The 26996-nt window shown below is 50.2% G+C and overlaps 1 protein-coding gene across 2 annotated transcripts in view; it reads right to left on the reverse strand.

The window, feature by feature from the left end:
* tbc1d22a (TBC1 domain family, member 22a) overlaps window positions 1-26996 on the reverse strand; it is a 98031-nt gene that overhangs the window by 47008 nt on the left and 24027 nt on the right. The window contains exons 6-9 of one of the 2 annotated variants that reach the window (XM_036520525.1): window positions 24115-24243; window positions 20381-20446; window positions 16409-16523; window positions 7057-7163 (exon numbers count right to left, since the gene is read on the reverse strand). In XM_036520525.1, coding sequence (XP_036376418.1) covers window positions 7057-7163; window positions 16409-16523; window positions 20381-20446; window positions 24115-24243 — 417 coding nt within the window. Of the gene's footprint in view, window positions 1-7056; window positions 7164-16408; window positions 16524-20380; window positions 20447-21117; window positions 21181-24114; window positions 24244-26996 lie in introns of both variants that reach the window. The other variant, XM_036520526.1, reaches the window with a different exon arrangement.

Genomic DNA, 26996 nt, shown 5'->3' on the forward strand with positions numbered 1-26996 from the left:
CCCTTAAGAAGGGGAGCGCGGCACCAGCTCACTCCTGAGAAGTGTCACCATGGCAGCACCAGAGCCGTAGCTCTGCTGTATCAGCTTAACTGACACTGTGTGTTGGAGCTGTCAGCTGTCATTTTCCTCCAGCTGCACCTGGTTACACCCAGGCAGCTACCTAGCTTTGTACAGCAGCTGTGTTAGACCGGCCCGGCCAGAGACACTCCCTGTCGCCGAAAACACACACATTCACACACTCACGCAACCGCAATAATAACAAACACGCACGCGCGCACAGACCTACCCAAACCTCGCCCGACAGGTCACTCTCGCGGCTGTAAGCAGGGAGTGATAAATACGGCAATTGTTCGTGTGGCCAGGCGAGGGGGACTGCCACTGTTTGTGAAGAATGTGTTGCGGGGGCTTTGTGAAGTGCGTTCACTTCACTGAAACGCTTTGTTAAAGGAATCACTTCTACGTTCCATAAAGCGTGGGGTAATAGAGCTGAGAGTAGGGAGAGGCAGCTCTCCGAGACACTACAGAATACACGAAGCAAAGATGGTCCATAATACTCCCCTCTTAAGCACCGAGCTGAAGACACTGATAGTCAATACACCACGGCTCTTAAGCAGTTACCACAGAAAGACACATTAAGAGCTTGGTAAACCAAGCTAAAGACTGAGGTTTGTTTTCAAAGCTTTCTCCAAACAAGAAAGAAAACTGGGCATCATTCAGATATAGCCATAGTTAGCCAGCACTTTAAATACTGGCCTTTGAGAACGGCATAAAATATCTTTCCTGAAGAAGAAAATTAAGCTGGAGAAGAAAAAAATCAGTGAAAATTCAAGGGTCACTTCAGTGCTCATCTTAAAGCATTACAGAGAGCATCAAGATTACTATAAGTCATTACAGTCACACCAGAAAATGACTCATTTATTGAACAGGATGTCTAAGGATGGTGCCTCTTTAGGATGTCTAAGGATCTTTTATATTACTCTGATGCTGAGGACTCTTATAGTAACATGATGAGGAGATGAATTCAAAAACAGCTCCTAATCAACTCCACTCTCAGCCAACGAGGAACACAGGCAGAACACGGACAATGGAAACTCAACTTTTGCTTGACTGAAAATAACAGAATCGAAAACGGTGATTCATTTCAGCCTAAAAGCGGGCGTGCTATTTTTGCCGTGCCGCCCTTTGAAGGAAGCTGTCCTTCAAACCCTGGTGGTGGCTCTCGATGACTTACCGGCACTGAAGGATTGACTGGGTGGGTGGGGTGAGGACTCCCTCAGCAGTGAAATGCAGTACCACGCTTTGACCACTAGATGGCAAGACAGAGTAGTCACAAAACCCAGGGACGGCGCCTGTTCATTTATATTTATTCATTAGTCAGATGCTATTATCTAAAGTGATTTACAAGTGAGGCAGAGAACACAACACAAGCAAAAAGCCTGTTCGGTTCTAGCCTTTAATTTGTATGGAGCTAGTACGTATGGTGCGTGCGGAGAGCAGCTGTGTGAGAGGGAATCGGTGTGGGTTTGTGTGTGTGTGTGGCTGTGCATGCCTCCATCTTTGATGTCAGTTCAGAGTAGGCCTCTTTCATGCGCAATCCATTGGGGCCTGGGCCTGACACCTCTCTCTTTGTGGAAAGGAAAAGTCATTAGACAATTCCCCTCAAGCTGGTGTCCCTCAAGCGCAGCCGTGCACGCTCACAGTCTAGACACAGGTGCGGAGATGACGGCCGGGAATACGAGAACAGCTCCATGGCAGGGGACCCTCCCCTCTGCCTGCCTGGTATCACGTAACATGACAGCAGTAACTGGAGAACTAGCCTGCCCGAGCAGTAAAGCTACTCAGCTCTGGTGCTGGAGTGCGTCGGCGTCTGTAGGGCTACTCCTCTCTGGACTCGAAGGACCACAGCCACTGCAGGGCTGCTCAAGCCTGATCCAGGAGGACTGCAGAGTCTTTACAGCTACTCAGCCATGAGCCAGGAGGACTGCAGCGTCTGCAGGGCTACTCAGCCCTGGTCCTGGTGGGCCTGGATAGCCCTTCCTCGAAAGCAGTGCTTTCCTCGCACACCCCAACCTGGCGCATCTGGACGTTCCAGCTCGAGAGCCCATGTCACACATCAGCTCCTCCCTGCCAACCAGACGCTTTCATTGGCCAGCCTTTCCTCCCCTATCTTCATCAGTGACGTGCGCTTTTTCACAATCCACTGCTCCGCCATGCCTTGGGTGGGCTTTAATGCAACTCGCCATTAATTTAGAAAGCAGGGTCAGACTCGAGCATACATTAAGTCTCGCCCCAGGCTCCCACAATTACGCTTGCATTATTAAAGCCGCTCTGTGGGGCAGGGGCTCCTTCTCTTTAATAATGGCTGAACTCTGTAAATAACCTAAACACTCCGGATGCGTTTCCATGGTTATGAGGCAGCTGCATTAACCCCTCTGACTCCCCAACAGGCACATGCATATAAGACATTAATATATCTGTCCTGCTGCTGGGTCACACACTAAGAGCTTTATGATCTTTAGAGGACTATGACTAGACACGGCCATACAGTCCATCATATGTCATCCTGAGAATAAATTTATCACTGTCTGGAGAGTGATCTTAAAAGATCCAAGCTTCCAAGTAGCTCTGACTGCCCTATACAGAGCGGAGAGTTCAATGCATTTCTTAGTCTCTGCCTGTGGAGTGCTTCTAAGCATAAGTTTCCAGTTCTACACTCCAAAAGCGAGACTCCCCGATGGTCCGTTTCACTTCAACCTTCTGGCCCGTTCAACACCAGCGACACCACCGCATACGTCAAGCCCACACGTAAGCTTGCTTTCCATGTTTGAATCCGGTGCCAGAGCGCCTGTGAGGCGCTTTATTATGCCGTGTGTCTTCTCCCAACGACCCAATTCAAGCCCTAGCTGATAATTTTAGCTCACTTTGATTCTGCGAAGGAGAGGGTTTGAGAGCCGCGCTCCTGCAGGTTTTCAGTGTTACCTCTCAATTAGCCGCTGATTACAATTAGGCCAATCGGGCGACTTCAGATAATGACTTCATAATGAACAAATAAGGTCCTGGTGGTGCGTGTGCACTGTACGTTTATTTTAGCATCGTTTCAAAAAGCATGTTTCCATGATGGCAAAATGCGGCACAACAAACCGCAAATTTTTTTATTTAAAATAATGAATAATCAATCTTTAATTTCTTTGCAAATTTCACTTTTTTAAGAACAGCAGCCCGTGTAAACAGAGAAATATCTGTATATCGATATTTTCTATTGTTTTACACCTCATCATCTGCATCTATTATATTACTGGAGCCAGATTTGTGCTGTTAACCATGATATTGATGGCTTTTCACAAATTGGGATTCTATTACACAAGGATCAATAGAAGGGAAGGAGTAAGCATCTTGTGTTGAATGAGCAAAGTGGGAGAGTTTTGAGTCGTTCGAGCTAGAGGCTTCGGCCCCGCAAATGAGAAGAGCAACAACGATTTAAAAAAGGATCGATTGTGCAGACGGTCAGAGCAATGACACTGAAAAGTGAAGGCACGATGGCCCCACCGTGCGCTCGGTGCTCAACAGGAGGTGGAAGTTGCTCAACAGGAGGCGAAACTCCTGTCCGCACCTCCAACACACACGCATACGCACGCACGCACGCACGCACGCACGCACGCACACACACACACACTTCCCCGTTACTCCCTGTTCTCACATGGACAGCAGTGTAGCACAGTGCTAAGGCTCAGGGCTTGTAATCATACGGCTGCTGGTTCGATTCCCTGCTCTTACCGCTGTACGTCCTCATATCTGCAGGTTATTCATCATCACGTACATTTGCTGTAATCCTGGCAGCGCTACACGCTGCTGTACTGGGTGCTGCTCCGATATGCATTTAAATCCCGCGCGAGGCGCTCTGGATGACAGCGCCTGGCTAACAGAACAGAAACAGGCTGCCAGGGACTGGTCTGAAGAAGCACAGGGCACCATGTGTCAGTACAACTCCCCCCCCTTTCTTTGTCAATAAATCCCTCCATCAGGCCCAAAAGGCCTCCGTTTGCCAAATGGAAATTGCAGCTTAATTTTATTACTCCATGAACACATGTACATTTTCACCATCCCATCATCTCAGCGGGAGCTTAATTAGAGAATTAATGTCTTTTCCGGAATCGAAATGATCTCCCCTGTTCAAACGTGGTGGAGAGGAGCCTATAGAGTTATGCAGCCGCAGAGGGCTAACAGGTATACATCTGACAGACACAGAAGAGGAATGGAGAAGGCTGTTGTTCAGAATGTAATTAAACTCGGGCCACCCCACCAGCTGGCCACTTAAAAATCATAGATTAGGAATATCTGACCCTGGGGGCAGAGACAAGAGCACTCCAGAGGCAGGCGATTCAGACACGCAGCACTGAGCCGGTTGTCATTCGCCGAGAGAAAGACCTTCCTTAATCGGGTCGATGGGTTCATGAGAATAAGCCCAGTCATTATCCCATCAGATCTGTTTCTTTACAGACCAGTCAGACGACTAGCAGATAACACACAGGTGCACAAGTGCACAAAGAACAAATATCCTGTAAGGGTATTTCTCAAACTAAGAGCCCCTGTAATAAATCCTCTGTATTGTTACAGGGGCTCTTAGCGTGAGAGATACCATTTTAAGATATTTATTCTTCGTGTTCATGAAATAGTCAAAATATTACTGGAAGACTGGAAGATTGGCTTTGTGGTTGCAGCAGTGCTTCTGAGCGTGCTCACTCCGAGGCGGGAAGTGCGCTGCCGTTACCGCGACCTTGGATCCGCCTAATTACGCCTGGCCCACTAGGGAGAAGCAGGGTTTCCCCAACTGGTCCACAAACAATTTTACCAGTCTTGAACTCTTCTATGACCTTAATTACTGCGTGCTCCTTCAACAAGACCCCCCCCAACCACCTAGTAATCCCCAATATGCAATGGGAGCAGGGGTGGGGGCTGCGGGGGAAACCGTTAATCTTACGCCGGGCAGCTGTGGGACCGCTTCTGAGCAATGCATCGTGGGTAGCAGCTCGGGCCTTCGGAACACAGCCGAATGAATCACCGGTGAGTCTGGCTGCAAACCTAGTGCATGCTGGGAAGTGAAACGTGTCCATAAAGATGTCCAATATAAACTGATGGATGCCGGCCTACAGCCATAAACCGGTGTGATAACAGGGGTTCACTCCAGGTAACTAAGAGCGTTCTCGCAGTGGTGTTATTCTACGTATTCTCAGCGAGAAGCTGAAGCAACACCCGGCTCTGTCCCCCTTTGAACCAGCGAGCGCTTTCAAATGTACGGCTTTTGTCCATGGCTGCATCACTTATCTAAGCTAATACGAGCCGGCCATTGTGTTCCTAAGCAGAATAACAGGAGCAATTTAATCCTCGCCGCTGTACAGAAGGGCTATTGAGGACCGAACAGCTAACCCCTTCTAACGTCCCGCTCCTCCGCTCCTCCGCTCTGCCCCTCAGAACAGCCGCTTACAAAGACAAACGCATTCCTGTGAGGAAACCAGCTCCAGGCCGACACACTCTACAGATTAGCACAAGCTGAAATCACGCTGTGTTTGCTGTGTTCCCCCACACAATGCTTTTCTGCTCTGCAAACTGGCTAAACTGGCACTTCTGTGTGTGTGTGTGTGAGTGTGTGTGTGTGTGTCACATCACTCCAGAGCATGCATCTTTCAAAGTATATGTATATAAGTATATGATATTTTCCTACAAATCACTCCAATGAAAAAACAAAACATTTGTTTTAATTTACATCCAACGCAATTACACATTTCATTCATTTGAAGTCTTTTAGAAAAAGCAAACACGTTTTTGACCACAAACCCCAGGGTAAATGCCTAGCTGGAAATACAAATCCAATTGGCCGTTCAAGGCAGTAACATAAACGTTCTCCTAGGCCTTGCTGTCGTACAGACCCACCCTCTATGCTTTTCAACAGCCGTCAACACACAGAACTTAAACATCATTACTTCATGAAGTAGGTTTGATGTGGACAACAGCACATACAGTGTACATAATCAACAGTCATAATCAACCGTCAAACCACTGCAATCATGCTCAAGCGTCACAATCAAATGTGGTCGGCTGTCATTCTCAGAGCGATGGGCGTGTGGACACACATGCTGTCTAACGGAGTGCCGAAAGGCTGAGACAAAAACGCTGAACCGATGCTCATTAGCTCCACCGAAAATCGGTCTTGAACACACAAATTACTGGAGCAATTAGACAGAAAACACCACTGAAGGCTCTGCGGCATGGACTGAATGTCTAATCTGCTGTCAGCTGAGAGAGAGCACTCATCGCATGCTAATGTCCTGTGGTGTGTGTGTGTGTGTGTGTGTGTGTGTGTGTATATGTGTGTGTGTATGTGTACAAGTGTTTGTGAGTGTGTGTGTGTGCTTGTGATCGTGTGTGTGTGTGTGTGTGTGTGTGTGTGTGTGTGTGTCCAAAGGGGCTGTGAATCAGGCCAACTCCACACCCTTCCACCTTCCACTCCCTCTCAGACTCATCTTTCTGCAGGGAGTAACACACCACAGCACACACACACACGCGTGCTGCAGAGGACCTCTGCATGCCGCATGGGCCTTCTGCCCCCTCCTGGGTCCCAGCGCTTTAAACACAACGGTGTATCGCTTTACCCCCAGCCAACCGCCTACCTGGCAACACTGAGCCCCCGGGGCAGCACGCATCAAGGCGGCTCCAGCAGCACATGTGCTTTTATAGCCTTCAATCAGGGCAGGGGAGGGAGGGAAGGGGAGAGCGATAAAAGGAGAGAGACTGCAGGAGGCCACATCATGCTCCTCAGGCGGGCGATCCCCGCTGGGCCTCCTGGGTAAAGAGGCAGTACCCGCCTGCGGTCAAGGGCGGGATTATTCATCTTATGTTTTGCTCCTGTAGAGGAGTGCGCAGGGGTGGCCTGACACCCTCCCTCCGTCCCAGCACGCACACGCATACGCGTGTCCCTGTCCCTCTCCCCGAGTGGCACGGAGTGCATCCGTGACATTAATCAGACAATGCACACTGGTGGCAGCCGGGGGATGGGCTTACCTGAATGCCGTCCAGGAGCTTGCTCATGCACCAGAAGCTGTCAGCCTCGATATTCTGCAAGGCTTCCTCCTGCAGGCTGGAGACGTCGAAATTTTCAACCTCTTCCTCTGTGGGGAGCAAAAACACAGAGAGAGAGAGACAGGGAATGTGAGAGAAGAGAGGAAAGAGAAAGGGGAGGGAGAGAGATAGAGAGAGAGAGATAAATCGATAAGTGAGGCCCCAAATGCAGGCTACGAGCTGCAAAGTCCACAGACTAAAAATCCAAATGCAGTTCTCTGATACACTCAGTGAAGGAGGCGCCAACTGGAGAACAGGCGCTACCCCACTGATGTCATCTGAGCAGCTTTCAGGTGCCTGACAAGCCACAGGGTGCCAAAAAGCAGCGAGATGAGCAACCACTGCTGACATGCCCCACCCCTCTCCCCAGAGGAACGAGGCCAAACGAAGTTGCTTAATTTTTCCACTGCTATGAGCACCGCTATTGGCTGATGACGCAGCTGGGGCAGAACCCGGGAAACAGGGCTCAGCCTGAACCTGAGACGAACGCCTTGCCCACTGAGCCGCTCAGGAGCTATGACATATCTTTAACATGATAATGCAGTGAATCTGTCCATAGGTTACTAATTAGTAGCTGTTAAAAACACATTGGAGGGTATCAGTCGCGTAGACCTTAGGAATAGGGAGAAAACCCACGGCATCTTAGTCAAGAGACACTTGTTCTGGAAGGCCTGCGGGTTCTACTCTGTGTCCATGGTAACATGGCGGCTAACTTTGAAGCGCCCGGCATGCTCAGATAAACAGAGAGACCTGAAGCAGCACAGCAGCGATTTAGACAGCCTTGAACACAAAACCCTCTCTGGGCTGGAGGGAACACCGCACACACGGCCTGTTAACTAGCAAGCTCCTGTTCTGCTGAAATGCCCCAAACTCATTTCATCCGATTCCCTGAAAGAGAGATGAGAGGCAGGCCGAGGCCATTTCCTGGAGGGTGAGGGGGGGTGTGTGAGAGTCAAGCCTTTTCTCCTTCAAGGATGGAGGATGCTGGCAGACAGCACAGATTTTACTGGTTTCAGGTCTTAAGATTTCTTCTGTAGAGCCTTTTGAAAATTCCATCTTTAAAACTTCCAGGCCTTGGCCTAAAATATCACAATATATTAGAAATTAAAATATAAATTAAAGTGGAGAGAGAGACTAGCAGGAGGCAAACCATACCAGTACCCCAATATTTTCATGTGGCACCTTGCAGTCCGTTCACGGTGAAAAATTCTGATTGGCACACAACCAACCCACCACTGCTGTGGCGCTGATGTCTACATGGAAGGACTCCCAGAACGCACCACATCCAAGGCACTCTTGGGGGGTGCCTTGGATGTGGTGCGTTCTGGGAGTGCCCCACGCTGGGGGGGTTACAACTCATCCGAAGATGAGAAGACAGAGGCAGGACCTCGTCAAGGTGACCGAGCCGACGCGTCACGCAAAGCAGGGTTATCTAACCAGATTCAACAGCGCCCCCCCCCCCCGGTTATCTCTGCCCCCCCCATGCAGCATGTGCAACTCTAAGCTGTGCCAGCTGCACCATGTCTCTCTTGCCAGGGCTTCTCCATACAGGCAAGACTCATTTGCTTTGATGACACTGCATGGAGTCCGCACAGATCACAGATCGCTAAATCACCTGGATGGCTCACCCAACACACTGCGCCCGCCACACCTGCTGATCCACATGCTATGGAGATCAGTGAATCCACGCGGCGCCGGTTCAGGGGACAGACAGCGGCTCTCTCATGAGGCAGGCTGCTCTCCGCCAGGCGCTGACAGACCCTGAGTCAGCAGCGGATGACTCACGGAGAGGTCAAAGACAAAGCGCCCGGCTCCTCTGAATATCGCTGCCGCGATGCGCGCTCTCCCTCTCCCGTTCATTACCGAAACGTGTCACTGGAGCGGCTCCTCTCTCCAGCTCTGCATAACTCACGTGCTTCCACAGCCCTGCTGACGTCACATCCAGCCAGGAAGTGGGTCAAACTTACAATAAGCGCGAGCGAGTGAGCAAGGTCTTTTATAAAACAGCGGCAGCAGCAGCAGTCTAGGTAAACGGCTAACACATGTGGTTTGTGTAAGAGATTGACCCGCAGGAACGCTCGGGCCCCGGCGCCCAAGGTGACTCCGCCCCCGCCGTCCGACCTAAAGGACATGCCGGAGGTGCCGTAACCAGGCAACGAAGGTGACACGGCGCCGGTGACGCGGGCTGCGAAGAGGGCGAGGTGACGCTGTGGCAAACGGCCAGATGAGTCAATGCCCCTGCTTCAAGGCCTTCCCTTCCACAAGAGGCCACTTCTATCAGCCTTTGAAGAAAAGCTGCCTTGCCACTGTTAACATTTTTGCTGTATGTCTCCACCGCACTCCACCATACCCAGCCCCTTCTATCCGGCTCTGTCAGGAGCACGGTCGGCCCACACCGAACCCCCGAGTCAAACACAACGGGCTCCGCTGGGACGCTCCCACTCGGGCAGGGCCCCCGCAGGGAGACCCCGTCAGCGAGCATTGGATGGGACCCGACAGGCCCACGGGGGTGTTAATTAGCGGCGCGTCAGACTCATCCCGGCGAGCGAGAGCCCGGGACTTAATTACCGAGGAGGTAGCAACAACACAACACCACGCTCCAGAACTCGCGTCTCACTTTCTCCCGCGCTGACAGGGAAGAGAGCACAGCAACGTGCAGCTCCTTCGCGCTGGGGCAGCCTCTCCGCGCGCAACAACCATATCAGCCGCGACAAAAAGGTGGCTAAGCAAGCTCACAAAGTGAAAAAAGGGCGGATGTGTAACGTATAAACGACTGATTCCAACAGAGTATTATCTCGCGCTGCACATTCTAAGCTCAGAGGACATGAAAACAGAGGTGCCAAGAGCAGGCCGGGCCGTACAACAGCTCCTGCGCAGCATGCAGGTCCTTTCATTCAGTGAGAGGCCTCACTCTAACACTGTCACATAATTAAACGCGGGAGTCCGGTTGGCTAACCCGTCTTTCTAACACATCAGATAACGAGTCTGAGGGAACGCTAATTAGAATGTAAAAATGGCATTACGTGAAGTGCAGGCGGCTTGATCAATCTGTGATTTGTGTGGAGCTTAATCTCTCAGACCCTGAGGGGTGCAGCCTCCAGCGCAGGGGTCTGAATCTGTGCTTGTGTGTGGGCAAAGAGCAAGCACACAGAGACAGGATGCGCGTCACCAACTGTGGAGTGACAGTGTTTGCCCGCTGTCTACAGTGAGTGTCTCTATGGCACCAAACTAGTGTGTATCTCTAAAGAGAGCACAGACTGCTGTGTGTCTACTTAACACCCTGAATGTGTGTCCACAGCAAATACTGTGTGTGTGTGTGTGTGTGTTTGTGTGTGACTCTACAGAGACCACAGAGTACTGTGTCTCTACACTGTGCCCTGTGAACGTGTCCACAGCAAGCATATTGTGTATGTGTGTTTGTGTGTGTGTGACTCTACAGAGACCACAGAGTACTGTGTCTCTACACTGTGCCCTGTGAACGTGTCCACAGCAAGCATATTGTGTATGTGTGTTTGTGTGTGTGTGACTCTACAGAGACCACAGAGTACTGTGTCTCTACACTGTGCCCTGTGAACGCGTCCACAGCAAGCATATTGTGTGTGTGTGTGTGTGTGTGCGACTACATTTACATGTATGTGTCTCCACTAACAAAAAAAAAAAAACCACACCCAGCACTCCTTGCACACCCGCTAGAAGCAGAATCTCACCGAAATGCTGCAAGCCCAGATACTGAGCAAAGACATGACTAAGTGGGCCCATCAAATTCACTCATGCATCCGTTTATTTCTTCCGCTAAAAAGACCTTGAACACCGTGCTGTTTCCTAGGACAGGAGCAGCTCTGAATTTTAGAAAAAAGAACGACTTTTAACAGTGAAAGTTTACTGGGCATAAAAACGCCCTGGGCCTCTGGAGTGAATCCCCTGTAGAAATAACGAGGAAAAACAGACAAACGATGTGGTGGACTGAGTTTATGAGCCGGAGCTCAGTAAATCTGACCCGTGAGCTCCGTCGCGTCTGAGGCAGATAATGCCTCTGAAATCCCATTATGACAGGCGGGCTTATTCCATAAAGGCCGGCCCGGGACCTGTTGCAGAGATGAGGGGACGCAGGTGGGAGTGTTACGGCCGTAAAAGACTGTCGCCCGGCCGCCGCGCGCGCTCTAGGTCAGAGCATGAGGCTCGTCCCGACTAGCCACAGCAACCACGGCGTGTGTGTATGTGTGTGTGTGTGTGTGTGTTGTGCATAGTGTGTTTTGTTGTGGTGTTCTCAGACAGCTTTTACAAAAAATTCCACTGTATGTGTTTCAACACCAACAAATGACAGATACACCTGAACATGAAGTTGAGAACTGTCACACAACGGGCGTGACGGTTAGCAGTGCACTTCACCAACCCCACAGCCAATTACATGACAGTAATGACCACAACCAATGGACTGATAAGAATCGTGGTGATGATCCCTGGGGTTTGGTGCCACCAGCCCCAAGCATACACATCAGCCTCCGCTCTGAGCTGTGTTTTCTGATTCCAGCAGTATCTGTCCACAGTCAAAACCTCCAGAGGGTCCGTGGGCCTCGACTTCCACTCAAGCACTCCAGCCGCTGACATAACCATAGCAACGGCACCACAGACAACTTTTACTCCACTTCTGTCATGGTCAGCAGCTCCTGGCAGACAGCCCTAATGCAACTCACGAAGGTACCAAGGACATACTGTCACATCCCTTATTTTTCTCCTAATTTGAAAGAAAAGGCTTTTAGTGAGAGACCTATAAAGCATAACATGTGCTAGAAAACTTCACTGGACAACACCTCTCAGCTTCCAGCACTCTGAGCAGGAACAAGAGAGGGGAAGGAAGGGAAAAGTTTCACTCTCCTCTATTCAGAGAGAGCTTCCGATGTACAAAACGCAAGGGACCATCCACTCCTCAGGGAATTCATATGTGATAATCTGCCTTCAGGGTGATATCATTACAACATTACACTTAATGGGAGACTCAGAGCCGTGAACATCACTGCACCCGTATATGTGATTGGCGTTCGCCTCAATGAGCAAATACGTACTGGAATATGAGCTGTTACAAATACATACACAGATGACCAGGTGGAAAATACATGAAGTCGACCCATTTGTATAAACTGCACTAGGTCAAGCAGGGTATATTTCACAGGCAGAATGAGCATATCACGACTTAACAGCGAATAAATCTGTGCTGAAATTCAATTTATAGCTTTTTATAGCAGAGTAATTAACCAATGCCAGAAATATTTAATATCTGCGATAAGTCAAGGAATAAAGAAAAAAAGTACGTCTTCATGACAAGACAATTTCTGCATATTAGCTCCAGCTCTATATCATATTACATCAGAAAATAAATGTCTGATTCTAAAATTAAATTTGCATCAGAACATTTCAGATATCAAACCATAATTTGCACAGTCGGCGCACCAAAGTGATATGTCATTTTCACAATAGTGCTATATTTTAGGTTGTTGAAAGTGTTCTCTCTAAGCTTTTGACAGGCAAGGGAATTTAAGAAGCGTTTTAACTATTTAAACTATTTTCTCAACCGTGTTCAAAGTTCAGTTACTTGGACAGTCCCTGGGGGAACTTTTCACCAGAAATTCAGAAAAATTTTGATCAGTGTTTTGAAATGCAGAATCTTAGTGCCCTCCACACAATTAGAGACTGTTATTTTAAAATTCCATGACTGTTACAGATACATTTATATATTTCATTACATAAAAAAACAACCAAGGTCAGAAATGAGTCATACTTAAGATTAAATAGCTGCAGATGAACTTACAGTTTACGGCTACAAAAGAGGAGTCCATCTTGGGAATCAAACACGGTCATCAGATTGAGAGAGGGGCGCATTTTAAAAAAGAAGGGGCAAATATTCTCACAGCTGAATGAGGGCCAAATACCTTCACGGCTCTTTGGGCCAGGGGTGTAAAACTGCAATCCCGCGGAGCTGCGTGTGTCTGCTGATTTTTGCTCTTAATTACCTCATTAGTCCCGGCACCTACTCAGTTGGAACTTTTCTCGCACACTTCTGCACATGATAAATCACAGCTGAAAGTTGGGCCTTTTTTTGCGGTAAACTTCTTCTCTTTTTTTTTTCTCCTGAGGCGCATTCTGGGTAACACTCAGGTGTAAACGTACACAGCTAATTAAATAAGTGGAGCAATTAAGCCGGGGAGGACTGGCTGGAGAAATGCGAGCGCGAGAGGTCCGGCAGGAATGGAGTCTGACACCCCTGCCTCGGGCCAATCGCTGGCTTTAATTAGGCCGGCATGAAAATCGGCCCGCGGGAGAGGGGGGAGCGGTGCGTGCCGGCAGGAGTTCATTAGCCGCATGTCCGTGTGTTCCACGCCGCGGGCTGCTTCTGATCGGCGCGGAGGAGAAGCGGCCGGGAATGAGCCACGCCTATGCCAGTCGTGCCGGTCTCTACACGGCCGGCCGCGGATGCAGGGCAGCATCTTCTGCGGACTCTCACACTCCGCTCCGCAACAGCTCACACGCTATTCCATCCAGGCTGAATCTCCCATTACATTACATTGCAGTACGTTACTGCCATTTAGGAGACACTCTTTTCCAGAGCGTTTTACGTGGGTTACAATTTCTGTACATGTTACAAATTTATACAGCTGGATATTTACTGAGGCAGTTCTGGGTAAAGTACCATGCCCAAAGGGCAACAGCAGTGACCCAGCAGGGAATCGAACCAGCGACCTTTCACTTACGGGTCCTGCTCCTTACCGCTATGTTACGCTCCCATTCACATTCAGCTAGCATTCTCATATAGCGTCGTCGTCTGTTGAGAGAGCGTGGGGGGGGGGGGGGGGGGGGGGGGGTGAGTTTGGGAAGGGATGGGTGCGTGCTGCCGGCCACGAGGCTCCTTCCCGCCAGGAATCGCTTCCTGCTTCCTGCTTCCCTCCTCCCGCCCCGCCGCGATCCCCGCCCTCACCAGCCAGGAGCTACCCCGACGCCGCTGACCCCTTTGATCAGACACGGCTCCCGGTTTACTCAGCACAGAGAGGCAGATGCGCACCGGGGCACGTTCGCTGTATAATCCCGGCGCCGGGGGAACGCGGAACGCTCCGCTCTCTCTCTCCGCCGTGAACAAAGCAGCCTGTATCTGTCAGGGCGACACGCCCGCATTAAGAGAACCGCCACCTAACCGGTCCCGACGACGGCAGACGCAAGAACAAAGTCCTTAATGGCAACATCATCATCTACAGAAAAGAAACGAGGCACGTTGCTATGGTGACATTAGCTGTCCCCTTAAACGAACCCAGTGTGTTCTTTCCACCACCAAATTCTTTTATCTTTAACAGGGAGCTGGGAAATTGACATTCTTAACGAGATGTGAAAAATAAAGCAGGTCTTTGTATAAAACAAGGATGCGTACTTTTTTAAAAATCCATTAAGTGAATAAAAAATAATAATAATAATAATAATATGAGATGGTGGTTTTACAGGGGTAAAGGGGCTCCCAGCTGTTGTGCTAATTGGATCTCCGGCCTGAGTGTCAGTCACACAGCAGGCATTACCCTGACAGCGCAGAGAAGAGCAGCAAACGGTCGAACAACCCTCTCGCCCCGTCCCTAATGGCCCTCTCGCCCCGTCGCTGCTCGAGGGTCATTAATTACCGTGGTGTAGGGTTTACCGTGGGACACAGGGTCCTGGAGTGGGGAGGGGGAGGGGGGGCTCCACGCCAGCTCTTAAGACCCCCGTCAGGGTCCATCTCTCCCCTCTTAATCACACTTGTTCCAATTAGCCCCTGCTTCCTTCGCAGCTCTCCTCCACCGGCACCTATTACTGTTACCAGGCTGGTGCCCAGCTTCTGTTCCCACTCCAGCATCGCTCCCCCCCCCCCGTCCTCACATCCCCCCAGGTGACAGACCAATCCCAGGCTGCCATTAACTCTCGCACTGCCGGCCATCAAATTAACACCACAAAATATGTAAGCACTTCACCGCTGTGAAATATACTGTCCTGCCAAAAGCCATGGGACACAGGTGGCTATGAGTAAGATATAAAAAAATTAATAGAGTTTTAGCCCACCTTTCATCTTAACTGCTCCTTCAGCGTGGCCTGGAAGGCTGTCTACTTATGTCTAGAAAGCTGGCAGTATTGTACTCCTCATTCCAAGCTCCACAGCTGAAGATAGCCCTAATTCTGCATTCCATTTCTTCCCACAGAAGACCACCTTGGTCGAGACCGGAGCTCTGTGCTGCAATGTTCCGATGACACTGCGATGTTCCGTCCTTATTCTTACTCAACCGCGTGAGGTCATCTGTGACCAAACCCTTTTTCCTGCTATCTGAAGTGCCATCACTTCTGACAAAGATATTTCTAAACAATACTTTCAAACTGTAAATGTATCACTCATTTTCTGTACGCTTACCATGTGCCTGACCACTGTAAAGACGTAAAATTTAAATAATACAGCTGATATGTACAATATCATAATAAAACTCTGGGCGACGGGTAGGAGAACTGCACTACTGGAAGCCCGGTGGAAGCTGGAGGTTTAATTTAAAGGAAACAGAGAAAGAGGTGGCAAGGCGCACTACAGAAAACGCAGGGGATTGTGGGTGTTCACTGCAGTCGGGGGAGGTGTCTCTCAGGTTGTTTGGACAGTTATTTTTCCCCTCAGACCGACGCTTCCTGTGAGTTACGGTGATGTTTTTCCCAGCTGAGTTAAGCCGGTCAGGTGAGCCCCAGCTCAGCTCTGGAAAGTGCAGAGAGGACCTCCGCAATGAGACAAAGCAAATGGCGTTATAGATTTCCACGCGATCAATAGTGCACTGTGGCTATACCCTTCCATTAGCCTTTAATTACACCTTTTATTGTTTCCTAATGGGGGAGTCCTTTCCATCCTTAAGAATGGAGGGAGTAGGAGCAAAAAACTCATTTAAAGAAATCTTTATAAGCTCAGTGTCTGTTTCATTTGGTTTTCTTTTTTCTCTGCAACAGATCAGAAATGCTAATTTGGAGACCCAGTATTGATCGCGCAATGTCTACTGTGTTAACAAGCACATTTTTCCCCGATACACCGGTTCCGCGATTGAAAAACAAAGTTTAAAGTCATGCACATAAACGCACTGTGTACTGACTCCGGGCGGGCACGCTTTTGTAACGAAAACTGAAAAGGTGGCAGAAGCCTTTCTTCTCGCCGCCGTGTTTCGCTTACACAAGCTGCCTTTAATCACCGAGATGCCGTAAAAGCGCTGAAAGTCACCGGAGGTTGTTTGCCTGTGTCGTAATGACGCGTCGTTAAACTCACCAATGTATTCGAAGACGAAGACCACGAAGAAGGGCGTGACGAGGTCGTTGATGCCCTGCACGTAGCCGCTGGCGGGGTGGCGGATGGCCCAGATGAACAGGATTCGCTCGAAGATCTGACGGCGCAAGGAGAACAAGTTATAGCGACTGGTAACGCTATGACCAGAAATTCAACAAGACAGCATGCGCTGTGGGTCCACTGCATCCAGCATCTCTACTGTAACAGAGATGCGTTACATTACCTTTATGTGACTATAAATCTGAGGATTCGTTTGCTGTATATTGAGCAGTTTGATTGGTTCTTGCACTTCACTGGTGACTGGACAATAATAAGTTCATCTACCCTGGTAGTAAACTGCATTTCTGAGATAAATAACATTTTTAAAAAAGAATAATTGACCAATTATTTTCTTTTGTAGATTAGACTGTGTACTAAGTCTGACTCACTGGCACCACTCCAGTACTGCTGTGATACATTTGAGTACTGCTGTGATACATTTGAGTACTGCTGTGATACATCTGAGTACAGCTGTGATACATCTGAGTACTCCCGTGATACATCCAAGTACTGCTGTGATACATTTGAGTACTGCTGTGATACATCTGAGTACTCCCGTGATACATCCAAGTACTGCTGTGATACATTTGAGTACTGCTGTGGTACATCTGAGTACTACAGGGATACATATTAATAATTTTAATACAAGGTCGCATGTGGAACCTTCAAGCACTTTAACATTTACAACATCTTGAGGGCCACCTCTCCCAACAAATGATTCCCCCCCCCCCCAAACAAATGATAAAATCAATCACATTAAAAGCATTTAAGAGCATCGAGGGATTTACCAGCCGAATGGTTAACAGGAGGAGATAGATGTAATATTAAGGAGGAAAAATGATTAGTAAGTACATACAGGAGAGGTGAGCCGTGAGAGCATGACACGTGCCAGGCGGGCTGTGATAAAAATAGATTAAGGTCAAGGTAAAGAGACTTCTGCAACTCGACAGAGAAGCCAACAAAAATACATCATGCGTTTGACTGTCAATTTTTTATCTGTTTTCGCCTGTCTTTCATTCAAGGACTTTGCCCGACTTTTCTCTCTTCCGCTCTCCCTCCCATCGCTGGTATCAAGGCAAAAACTTTACCGTTTCACCTTCCCGTCAGCTCACGCAGACCACAAGGTTTGAAGTTCAGCCAAACTCAGGTCAAGCACGTAAGTAAACATCCCTTTTTTTTTGACGTTAAACGATCTCTCTCGCTCTTGTGCTCCTCCCCATTCCGCCGAGACGCCGGCTGGAGTGTTAAGCGCACAGTGCTGTCCGTGACTGAATCTGGGCCTAACCCCGAGAAGGCTGACCCACACATCACATCCATCACTCCACACGTTTCACTCCTCGGGTGACTTTTCACTCAACTTTCACCCACTAATGTACGGGCCGTCACAACTTCTGATGGCTTCCAGGGGTCCGTTAATTAAGGCATGAATAATCTATTGAGGAAGGTAAGAGCAAGGACGGCCAGAGATGGACGTTCTTTGACGCGCTCGCCACGTTGGCGTATTTTGGCACTGACGAGGGGCGAGAGGGGCACCTGAATTTGAGATGATGTCAGGAATTATTTAACTGAGGAGCGACTGCAGCGGCGATCATATATACGTGTAGCGTCTGCATTATTTAGCGTCAGTGTATAGATGAGTTAGCGGAGGGTCAGGTATTAATGTGTGCCTCAAATGATCCCTGAAAGAAGCAACCCGTGCTTCACCCCCCAATAGTTAACAAAGAGACCTAACAGTATATTCAACATGGAGACTAAAGCTCATGCATACAAATACACATTCTCCCACAATCCTTTTGGAGAGAAAAGCCTGCAGGCAGCCCGGGCACATTAGAGTGACGGTTCGACACTCCAGCACAAAGAGGACAAGGATCTAGCGGGGATTCGGAGAGTGCCACCCAACCCCCCTTGCTCCAACGAAACCCTGGGAGAGACCCTGGTCTATGAGAGTGAAAAAGCCTCATCGGATATGCATGTACGTACAGTATATTAAGCGCACACACGCAAGCTCTCAGGAGCGTTCTGGTGTGTGTGGAACTCCATCAGGGTTTAATGCAGCCCTCCATAACTCACACGCCCTCCACATGGAGAACATCTATAATTTATCAGCTCCACAACAAACCGCTCGAACATGAGAGAGCTCCAGAAGGCAATACCAGATAAAAATCACTATAAAGCCTTACCGGGCGCACATGTTTTTTTCTTCCAGATGGAATAAAGCTGGAGGTTTAGGAGGGTATATGCATAAAACTTTAAAGCTAAACATGACAGAAAGGCAGACACCAATGTTTAGTGATGCATGAATGGGTATTACGCCAGCTTGTCTAGCCACTCTGTCATTTACAGTCAAAGGCTGTAAACAGGCTGTCTTCCTGATTTGCGTGTCACTGAAGTGACGGGTAAAAAGGCATCATCACAGCTTTACCATTAAAAATCGAACAGCTAAAATCCATCCTGGAGAGAGCTGGTGTTGAAGAGAGGAGCTGGTTGTTTGGCCAATCCACACGAAAGACAGAATTAACATGTCCTTCCAGGTGATGGTGCATTTGAAATGAGACTAAAGGAAAGCAACAGCAGATAAGCAATGGACATGTTGCCATGGCTTCTCTCTGGAGAAGAATGAGCAAAGCTGAGTGTCCTTCCACTCCGCCTCTCCGTGGGGCGCTGCTAACCCACTATCACAGTCCACTATGTCACTTACATGCTTGGGTTGATGGCAGATATGACCTGGATTAGCACTGGCTCCATAATGTCTGCCTTCCTGGGTACACACTCTTACTAGTTACTCCTTATTATAGCAATGGAAAAGAGCTGCTTTGTTGGCGAGGCGCTGGGCAGGTGTATGCACATGCCCCGCTGTGCGTGCACAAACACACGTGCCACTTTCAATCTTGTAGTGATTACTGCAGGCCGCTATGATGCTTTTAGCCGTGCTGTTATACCCAGATGGCTTGATTACCCTGGTAAGGTAGTGCCTCCGATGCTACCTGTGTGTAGCATTACCAGGTTAGCATGTATGTATGTATGTGTGTGTGTGTGTGTGTGTGTGTGTGTGTGTGTGTGAGGGTGGGGAAGAGGAGCAGAGAACAGATAAAAGATAACCACCTCTGACTCCTTTTCCCACCCCTTCCCTCTGTAATCTCCTCAATTATTTACTCGGCACAAAGCGGCGAGGGGCGGCGGCTTCCTCGGCGTTCGCGGGAGAACCCAGGGACCCGCTCGGAAACAGGATGCGCCCTCCAGCTCGTTAGCAGACGGCTAATTAGGGCTGGCTCTCAGTGACACGTCTCGAGCAGCACCTCCACGCAGAGCGACTCTCACACTCATGCAAATTGCACAGGCACTTCCGCCCTCTTTGGGGGAAAACAATGCATAAATAATGCTTTTTTCTTTCAACAGTAAACTCCAAGTAGGCTCTTCATACTACAGCTATGCAACAGCCTTAACACTGACAATCCTGAGTATGTTAGCTCCAATATACCACTGTCACGTAAGTGCTTTAATACCGATTATTCACAACATTCTGCGGTTTCAGGTACAGCATACAACTGTAATTACTGTAAGCGCTGTAATATTCATCACTCATAATGCTACAAGTACAGTATACCACTGTCTTATAAGTGCTGTAATATTTATAACTCATAATGCCATATTGTTTTAGTTACAGTATACCACTGTCTTATAAGTGTTGTAAAACTGACAACTCAAAATGCTACACTGTTTCAGGTACAGTATACCACTGTCTCATAGGTACTATAACATTGATCATTTTTAATGCTCTGCTGTTATAGGAGTGCATGTGTGAGAGACACAGGGGGCTGGAAACACTGTACAGACGTGTCACTCTCTGTGGGCGTACGTGCATGTGTGTCTCTGTGCGTGCGCGTGTGTGTGTGTGTTTGTGTGTGGAAGTCTCACCTCTTGCACAGAAGCTTGTTGAAAGAGAGGAATGAGAGGATTAGTTCTCGGAATGTCAATGTGAATCTGCAGGTAAAGAACACAAAGAGAAGCACGGGCCAGGTTACCACAGGTCTGGAGCAGCCATTACTGAGAAAGAGGGGGAGAGAGAGAGAGAGACCGCTTTGCAAGTTAGCTGTACCAGCTTGCGGGTTCCGGGAGAACTGGACAGCCAGACTTGCACCATAATATATGGGTGTGGGATCACTCTGAACTGGGCAGGGGGAGACCGTAGCCTCACCAGCAGGACTCCACACAAAGAGACCATTCCCTCCTGGGCAGGGATCAGTGGGGTCTGATCCACAGCCAGGGCCAGGCATCAAACAGATTCATTCTGGCTATGATACGGTACCTAGGCCTGTTCATACACCACACAGTCATGGCCCTAGAATAAGCTGTGAGGCAAACTGGTCCTAATCTCCTGCAATCAACTCCTTTTGATGATCACTAAAAAATAAATAGTGGTAAATTTACATACGAATGAAACATGTGAATACAGGTTTTGCTGCAGTGAGTGACAGACGCATGTGTGTATCGGGCTGGTGAAGGAGAGGCCGACGCCCAGTTCAGAGCTTGCAGGCCTAAGATAGGCCGACACCCAGACAGACAGACAGACAGGCAGGCCCCTGGGTGGGCTGAGGGATGACATGCTTTAGACTGGCCGGGCAACAGCGCCCCCTGTGGCCCTGTGCTCTTACCTCTGTTACCTTGGGCTGGAGGACCAAGCCCTCCGGACTCATACGGGGGATATCTATACAAATCTGGCAGTTCAGAGAAAACAGCACAAACAAACACTTTAGATCCTTGTTACTCATCCCTGGTCCTGGAGGGCCGCAGTGCCTATAGGGACACTCAGCCCTGGTCCTGGAGGGCCGCAGTGCCTACAGGGACACTCAGCCCTGGTCCTGGAGGGCCGCAGTGCCTATAGGGACACTCAGCCCTGGTCCTGGAGGGCTGCAGTGCCTACAGGGACACTCAGCCCTGGTCCTGGAGGGCCGCAGTGCCTACAGGGACACTCAGCCCTGGTCCTGGAGGGCCGCAGTGCCTATAGGGACACTCAGCCCTGGTCCCGCAGGCTTTTATTTGAGCCAGCCACTAAACCGTCAAATCTGACTGATCGTTGTAGCGATTAGCCTCCCTGCCAAGCCCCAACAGAGTCAGTGGTTTAAACAGATCAGAAAACACTGCTAGACTGCAGCCCTCTAGGACCAGAGCCAAGTTGCCCTGCTGCAGTGAAATGAAGTCTGTTAACACGTTCCATAAAGGGGAGATCTGCACCTGGAGAAACGGTGCAGCAGCACAGAACGCACCTGATCCCACACTCACCAGCACCTGCTCAGAACTACAGACTTACAAGGCTGCGCTACACTTCTGTGCTAAAACACCCCTACATTTTAGGATCATTTACAAGAACTGGCCACACTTCAGCTTGAGAAAGCAGTTCATCAGCCAATTACCTGTTATAAACTGCTTACTAATGGTGGCCTTTAAATGTGAGAAGTGACCTAAAAACCGTGGTAAACAGCTTCAGGCTATGACAGGAAATATGAAACTGTTACTTTTTACCATCTGAGCCGTTGGGAAACTGGGATGTCAAAACTTTTGCGATACACAGCGGAGTCGAATGTACGTGGGTTTTTTTCCACAGCTCCTGAGCATTCCCGCTCTCGCTGGTCTGACAGTGGGACTCAGACTCTTTGAGCCGTAGTCGGTTTCTCTCCTGCTCCTCTGCAGGTGGACAGAGAGGGAGAGACGGGTGTGAGGGAGGCGAGGAGACTAAAAAAGGACCACAAAGGAAGGAAAGTGCCGCAAACGCAACTGGGCTGTGAGATACCGTCAGCCCGGGAGACAGGGTACTGAGGCTGCTCGGGGAACAGCGGGTGACCCCTCACAAAGCGGGGCGAATCGCCGAGCTCCGAGCGCCGCCGCGCCCCGCCGGGTGTGAATTTTACGCCGCGCTTCCCGGAAAAACGAGCGCTTTGAAGTGCTCCGGCGTGCACAGCGGTGCGGCCGGACTCACGGGCAGCTCCCACGAGCGCAGCTTACCTACTGTTCACCTACACGCCGGAGCCGGGAGAGCTGGGATTGATTTCAGCGCCCAACCACAATAAACACCCTCCCATTAATTTGCGGCTTTGAGGTCCATATATAACTGTGCGGTGTCTCTGAGAGAGAATGGCACGGAACGGGCTCGGTGGGGCGCAGGGAGCAGTACCCAGCATGCACTGCGTGCAAACGGCTCCCTGAAGGCTGATTTACGGACGCTTGCTTCTCCTCGTTTCTTGCACAGAAAGCACCTCTCTAAATAAAGGGAGGATCAGCTCTGGCTCTGCAGAGGCGGGGGGATTTTTTGGAGGGGGGGTTTCCGGCGCTCTGAACGTATGCAGTGATTCGCCTGAGGGCTGTAATGGGAATCGTGCCGTCTCTCCCGTTGATCGCCCTGTGTCTGTGTGAGAGAGAGAGAGAGAGAGAGGGAGAGAGCACGACGTGGAAAAGCACTTATCGCTGGATGACCGCGTCTGTAATCCCGGCTCTGGGCCCGACGCCCCTGCCCGAAAATCCGCGTCTCCATTGAATCCGGAGGACGGAAATACTGACGGGGCGCAAAAGGAGCGTGCCGTGGGCAGGAGGTTTGGGCTTTGCGGCGTCATTCTGCTGACGCAGGCCACGCGTCGGCGTAGTGCAGACTCTGTGTCACCTTCGCCCTCGCATACGGTCTCATGCGGCCGGTCACTGAGCGCTCAGAGGACAGACACACAGGGCTGCTCTCAGTCAAGCAGGGTACAGGAAATGTGCTTCAGCTGGGCATTCATTAGCAGGCAACTCAGGTGCAGACCTCCTCTCCTTTAACTCCGGTAACTGTGTTACTGACCTCCCCTGACCTCTCCTTCTGTGGCTCAGGTCACTCAGGCACAGACCTCCCCTACTGTAACCCAGATCACTCAGGTGCAGATCTCCCCAACTGTAACTCAGGTAACAGAGCTGCAGACCTCACCTGACCTTCCCTAATGTAAACCACATACACTATATGGACAAAAGTATTTGGCCACACCTGTTCTTCAGGGTTTGGGCTAGGCCCCTTATCTCCAGTGAAGGGCAATCTTAATGCTTCAGCATACCAAGACATTTTGGACAATGCTATGCTTCCAACTTTGTGGCAACAGTTTGGGGAAGGCCCTTTTCTATTCCAACATGACTGTGCCCCAGTGCACAAAGCAAGGACTATAAAGACATGGTTTGATGAGTTCGGTGTGGAAGAACTTGACTGGCCCGCACAGAGCCCTGATCTCAACCCCATCCAGCACCTTTGGGATGAACTGGAACGGAGATTGCGAGCCAGGCCTTCTCGTCCAACATCAGTGCCTGACCTCATAAATGCTCTACAGAATGAATGGGCACAAATTCCCACAGAAACACTCCAAAATCTTGTGGAAAGCCTTCCAAGAAGAGTGGAAGCTGTTATAGCTGCAAAAGGGGGACCGACCAACTCCATATTAAAGTATATGTATTTGAATACAATGTCATTACAATGTAAAGGTCAGGCGTCTGAATACTTTTGTCCATATAGTGTACCTCAGGTGCACACCTCCCCTACTGTGACCCAGGTAACTTGGGCACATCCCTCCCCTGACCTCCCCTCCTGTATCTCACCAGGTGCTCCCCGTCCCCTGTGAGGGCAGGCGTGCCCGGCGTACCTGTCTGTAGGTGTCCTGATGGTGCTGGTCGTTGCGGGAGTCGTAGTACTGCTGGATGAAGCCGAAGTACTCCTGCCTCTTCCGGTGCAGCGTGCTCTCCCTCCGCTCCGCGTTGGCCGGGAGGTAGCCCTGCGGGGGGAGGGAACAGAACGCACACGCGCTCATCATCAATCAATCCCCCCCGACAGGGCGGCGCTGCCCCCCTCGTTCCCATCAGCCCTGCCTGCCGAGGGAGCGACCGATCACAGCCGCACCGCAGGGGTGCGTCTCCCAGCCGAGATCAGGCGCCTCGGCCCGTTCTCTCTCCGACTCCGAAGCTAACCGGCAAGACGGAGAGCTCGCGGCGGACACATCCCCTCCTCACTGAACGTTCTGGATCATTTATTTTCTCTGCCTCTTTATCTGTTTAGCCAGGAGGGTCAGCCGAGGACTCCATCCTCTTCCCGAGTGACAACCTGGGGAAAGGAGGCGAGCGGGGAATTTAAGGCCGTGCATAGCTAACGAGTCGGGAAGGGGAGGCCTTAAGGAGCTTGCGAGGACACAGGGCTTAACACCCCCTACTCCAGTGATAAGTGTCTTCAATGAAAATATCTCATTCCATAGGCAGCGTCTCTTCCAGTGTCCTCATCTACCTCGCTGGTGCAGTGGCTCTCTGCTCGGTCCAGAGGGAACACTGCCCCCTGCTGGCCGGCAGCTCACACACACCACCCGCAGCTGCGTTAATCAGGCCCCTCCCACTCAGCTGCAGCTGCCGGGCCCCAGGCTACAGGGTGCTGGGGATCAGCAGGCCTCTTCCCAGGAGCTCCGGGGCCTTGCCTCCGATTTCCCTGCAGGTTCGCTGGGACTCTCGCAGGGACAGCGCTGCCTCTGGGCTGATGTATTATACATTATATATGGGTCAGCCCAGCAGACGCGCTCATCCAGGGACACAGACTGTGCGCCTGTTTCATTTCCCTTCACACTGCTGGGTATTTGCCCAAGCAATCCAGGTTTAAGTCTCAGACGTACCCAGAGCGGGAGGAGCGAATTTACTATAAAAATGTTCACTCGGAGAGCTCCCGAGTGACTAACTCAGCGAGGTGCTTGCCTTGGGCGGAGGCCGAGCGCTACGGCTTGGGTATGGGACCGGCTGTGTCATCAGCCAATGATGACAAAGAGCCCACAGCACTGGAACGAATTTGCTTTGTGCTGCCTGGGAAAGTCAGGGTAGGTCAGGCAGGGCTTCCTCGTCTTGCCACTCCCAGGCACCCTGCGATATGACAGATGTCTGCCGCCTGCTCGGATGACGTCTGCGGAGTTGCACCTATCCTCCGATGACTGCTGTCCCCTGCTTCTCTACTGTGAACTGTTGGGCTTACGGTGTGAAAACGGCTGCATGCAAGCGTATCAGCTGAGGCTGTCACAGTGAGACAAGTCTAACGTCCAATTTTCCATTTCATTTTGAAACTTCAATTTATATTTCATTGTATTTCAAAACAGGATCACATGATGGGGGAAAACAATAAAATAAGTTGTTGGGTTTTTTTCATTGTTTTTTTAAGTTTTCTTCTTCTTTTCAAACCGAAGTCATTTTTAAACTATGATCTTACATATGATCCTACTCCAATGCTCCGCTGCATATCCACAAGGTATCCACCTTGGCTCACATTACTGCAGACTAAGTGAACCTCCTCTTAAAAGTCCTGCCTCCTGACCGGAAAATGCAATACACAGAGGTAATGATTTCCTTTTTCTCCTCAGTGTGGGATGAGTGCGCACTTTCTTAGCGGAGGAGCATTAGGGCTGTATAGCTTGTTTGCTTCGGTTGTTATCGTACCTCCGCTTTGGGGAGATCTGGCGAATTTTCGCGGTGTTCTTTCCCCCTTTCGTCCTGTTCCGCCTTGTCATCACCGATTCAGAAAACAAGCCTCTCAGAAAACAACAGGTCGTTTCTTTCCCACTTCCTTTACCTCCCTCTGTGTATCTGGCTTCAACATCACCTGTCCACACAGTTCTCTCACTGGCGTTAAATGTCACCTTTACGAGGGCATATGAACTGGGGGCTGCACTGGCCCAGGGCACAGACCAGAATCTGACACTGTTCCCCTGCTATGAGTTTACAGCTAGCCTGTATAGTCCCGTTTCTATTGGAGTGTTATGTGTGCTTGTACATACTATTTTCTGTTTATTTTACATACCGCGGCACAGAATACAGCACAGAATCTTTTCTTCCACCGATAAATGAATTTTGTCTAATTCCCAAAAAACCGCAACAAACCTGAGACCATGAAACAATGTAACCAGCACAGAGGCGATCCATTCCTCTTCTGTTTATACCTGAGGATACGCCGCAGAGGAACATGACCCGGCTGCCGCTGCTTTGCATGCGGGAGAAGGTGTAAAAACTTTCTGCAGGCGGGGTTAATTGCGGGTTTACGGCGGGGCGCTCGCAGAGACGGGGCAAGGGAGGGAGGGGCGGAGGGAGCCTCCATGCTTCATTACGCTCTCGCTGGACCGGAACGGGCCCACACCGGGGGGAGCGGCGGCGGCGGCGGCCGTGATCAGCCATTAGCTCCGACGCCCTTTACCGAAAAACGATCGCGTTAGAACCGGGAATCGCACCCAGGGCTGCAGGTCTGACAGCCCCCGTGCGGGTCCCCCCCAGGCCCGTCTAATCGCACGCAGACGCCCCCGTGCTCCTCCTAATGGAAGCTCATCTACAGCAAACAGCCAGTCTTTCTCTCCTCCGCCACCTCTGGATGAGGAGAAAAAAAAAAACAAGCCCGGAGAATCAATTTTGGGAGTAAATGAAATCTTTATTTTGCACTGGGGGACTGACAAACAGAAATGATTTCTACTTAGAGAAGCGTTTTAGCGGGCGCCCGGGCGGGTTCGGGCTGCTT

This window comes from Megalops cyprinoides, chromosome 25 (genome assembly GCF_013368585.1).
Source record: "Megalops cyprinoides isolate fMegCyp1 chromosome 25, fMegCyp1.pri, whole genome shotgun sequence".
NCBI lineage: Eukaryota > Metazoa > Chordata > Actinopteri > Elopiformes > Megalopidae > Megalops > Megalops cyprinoides.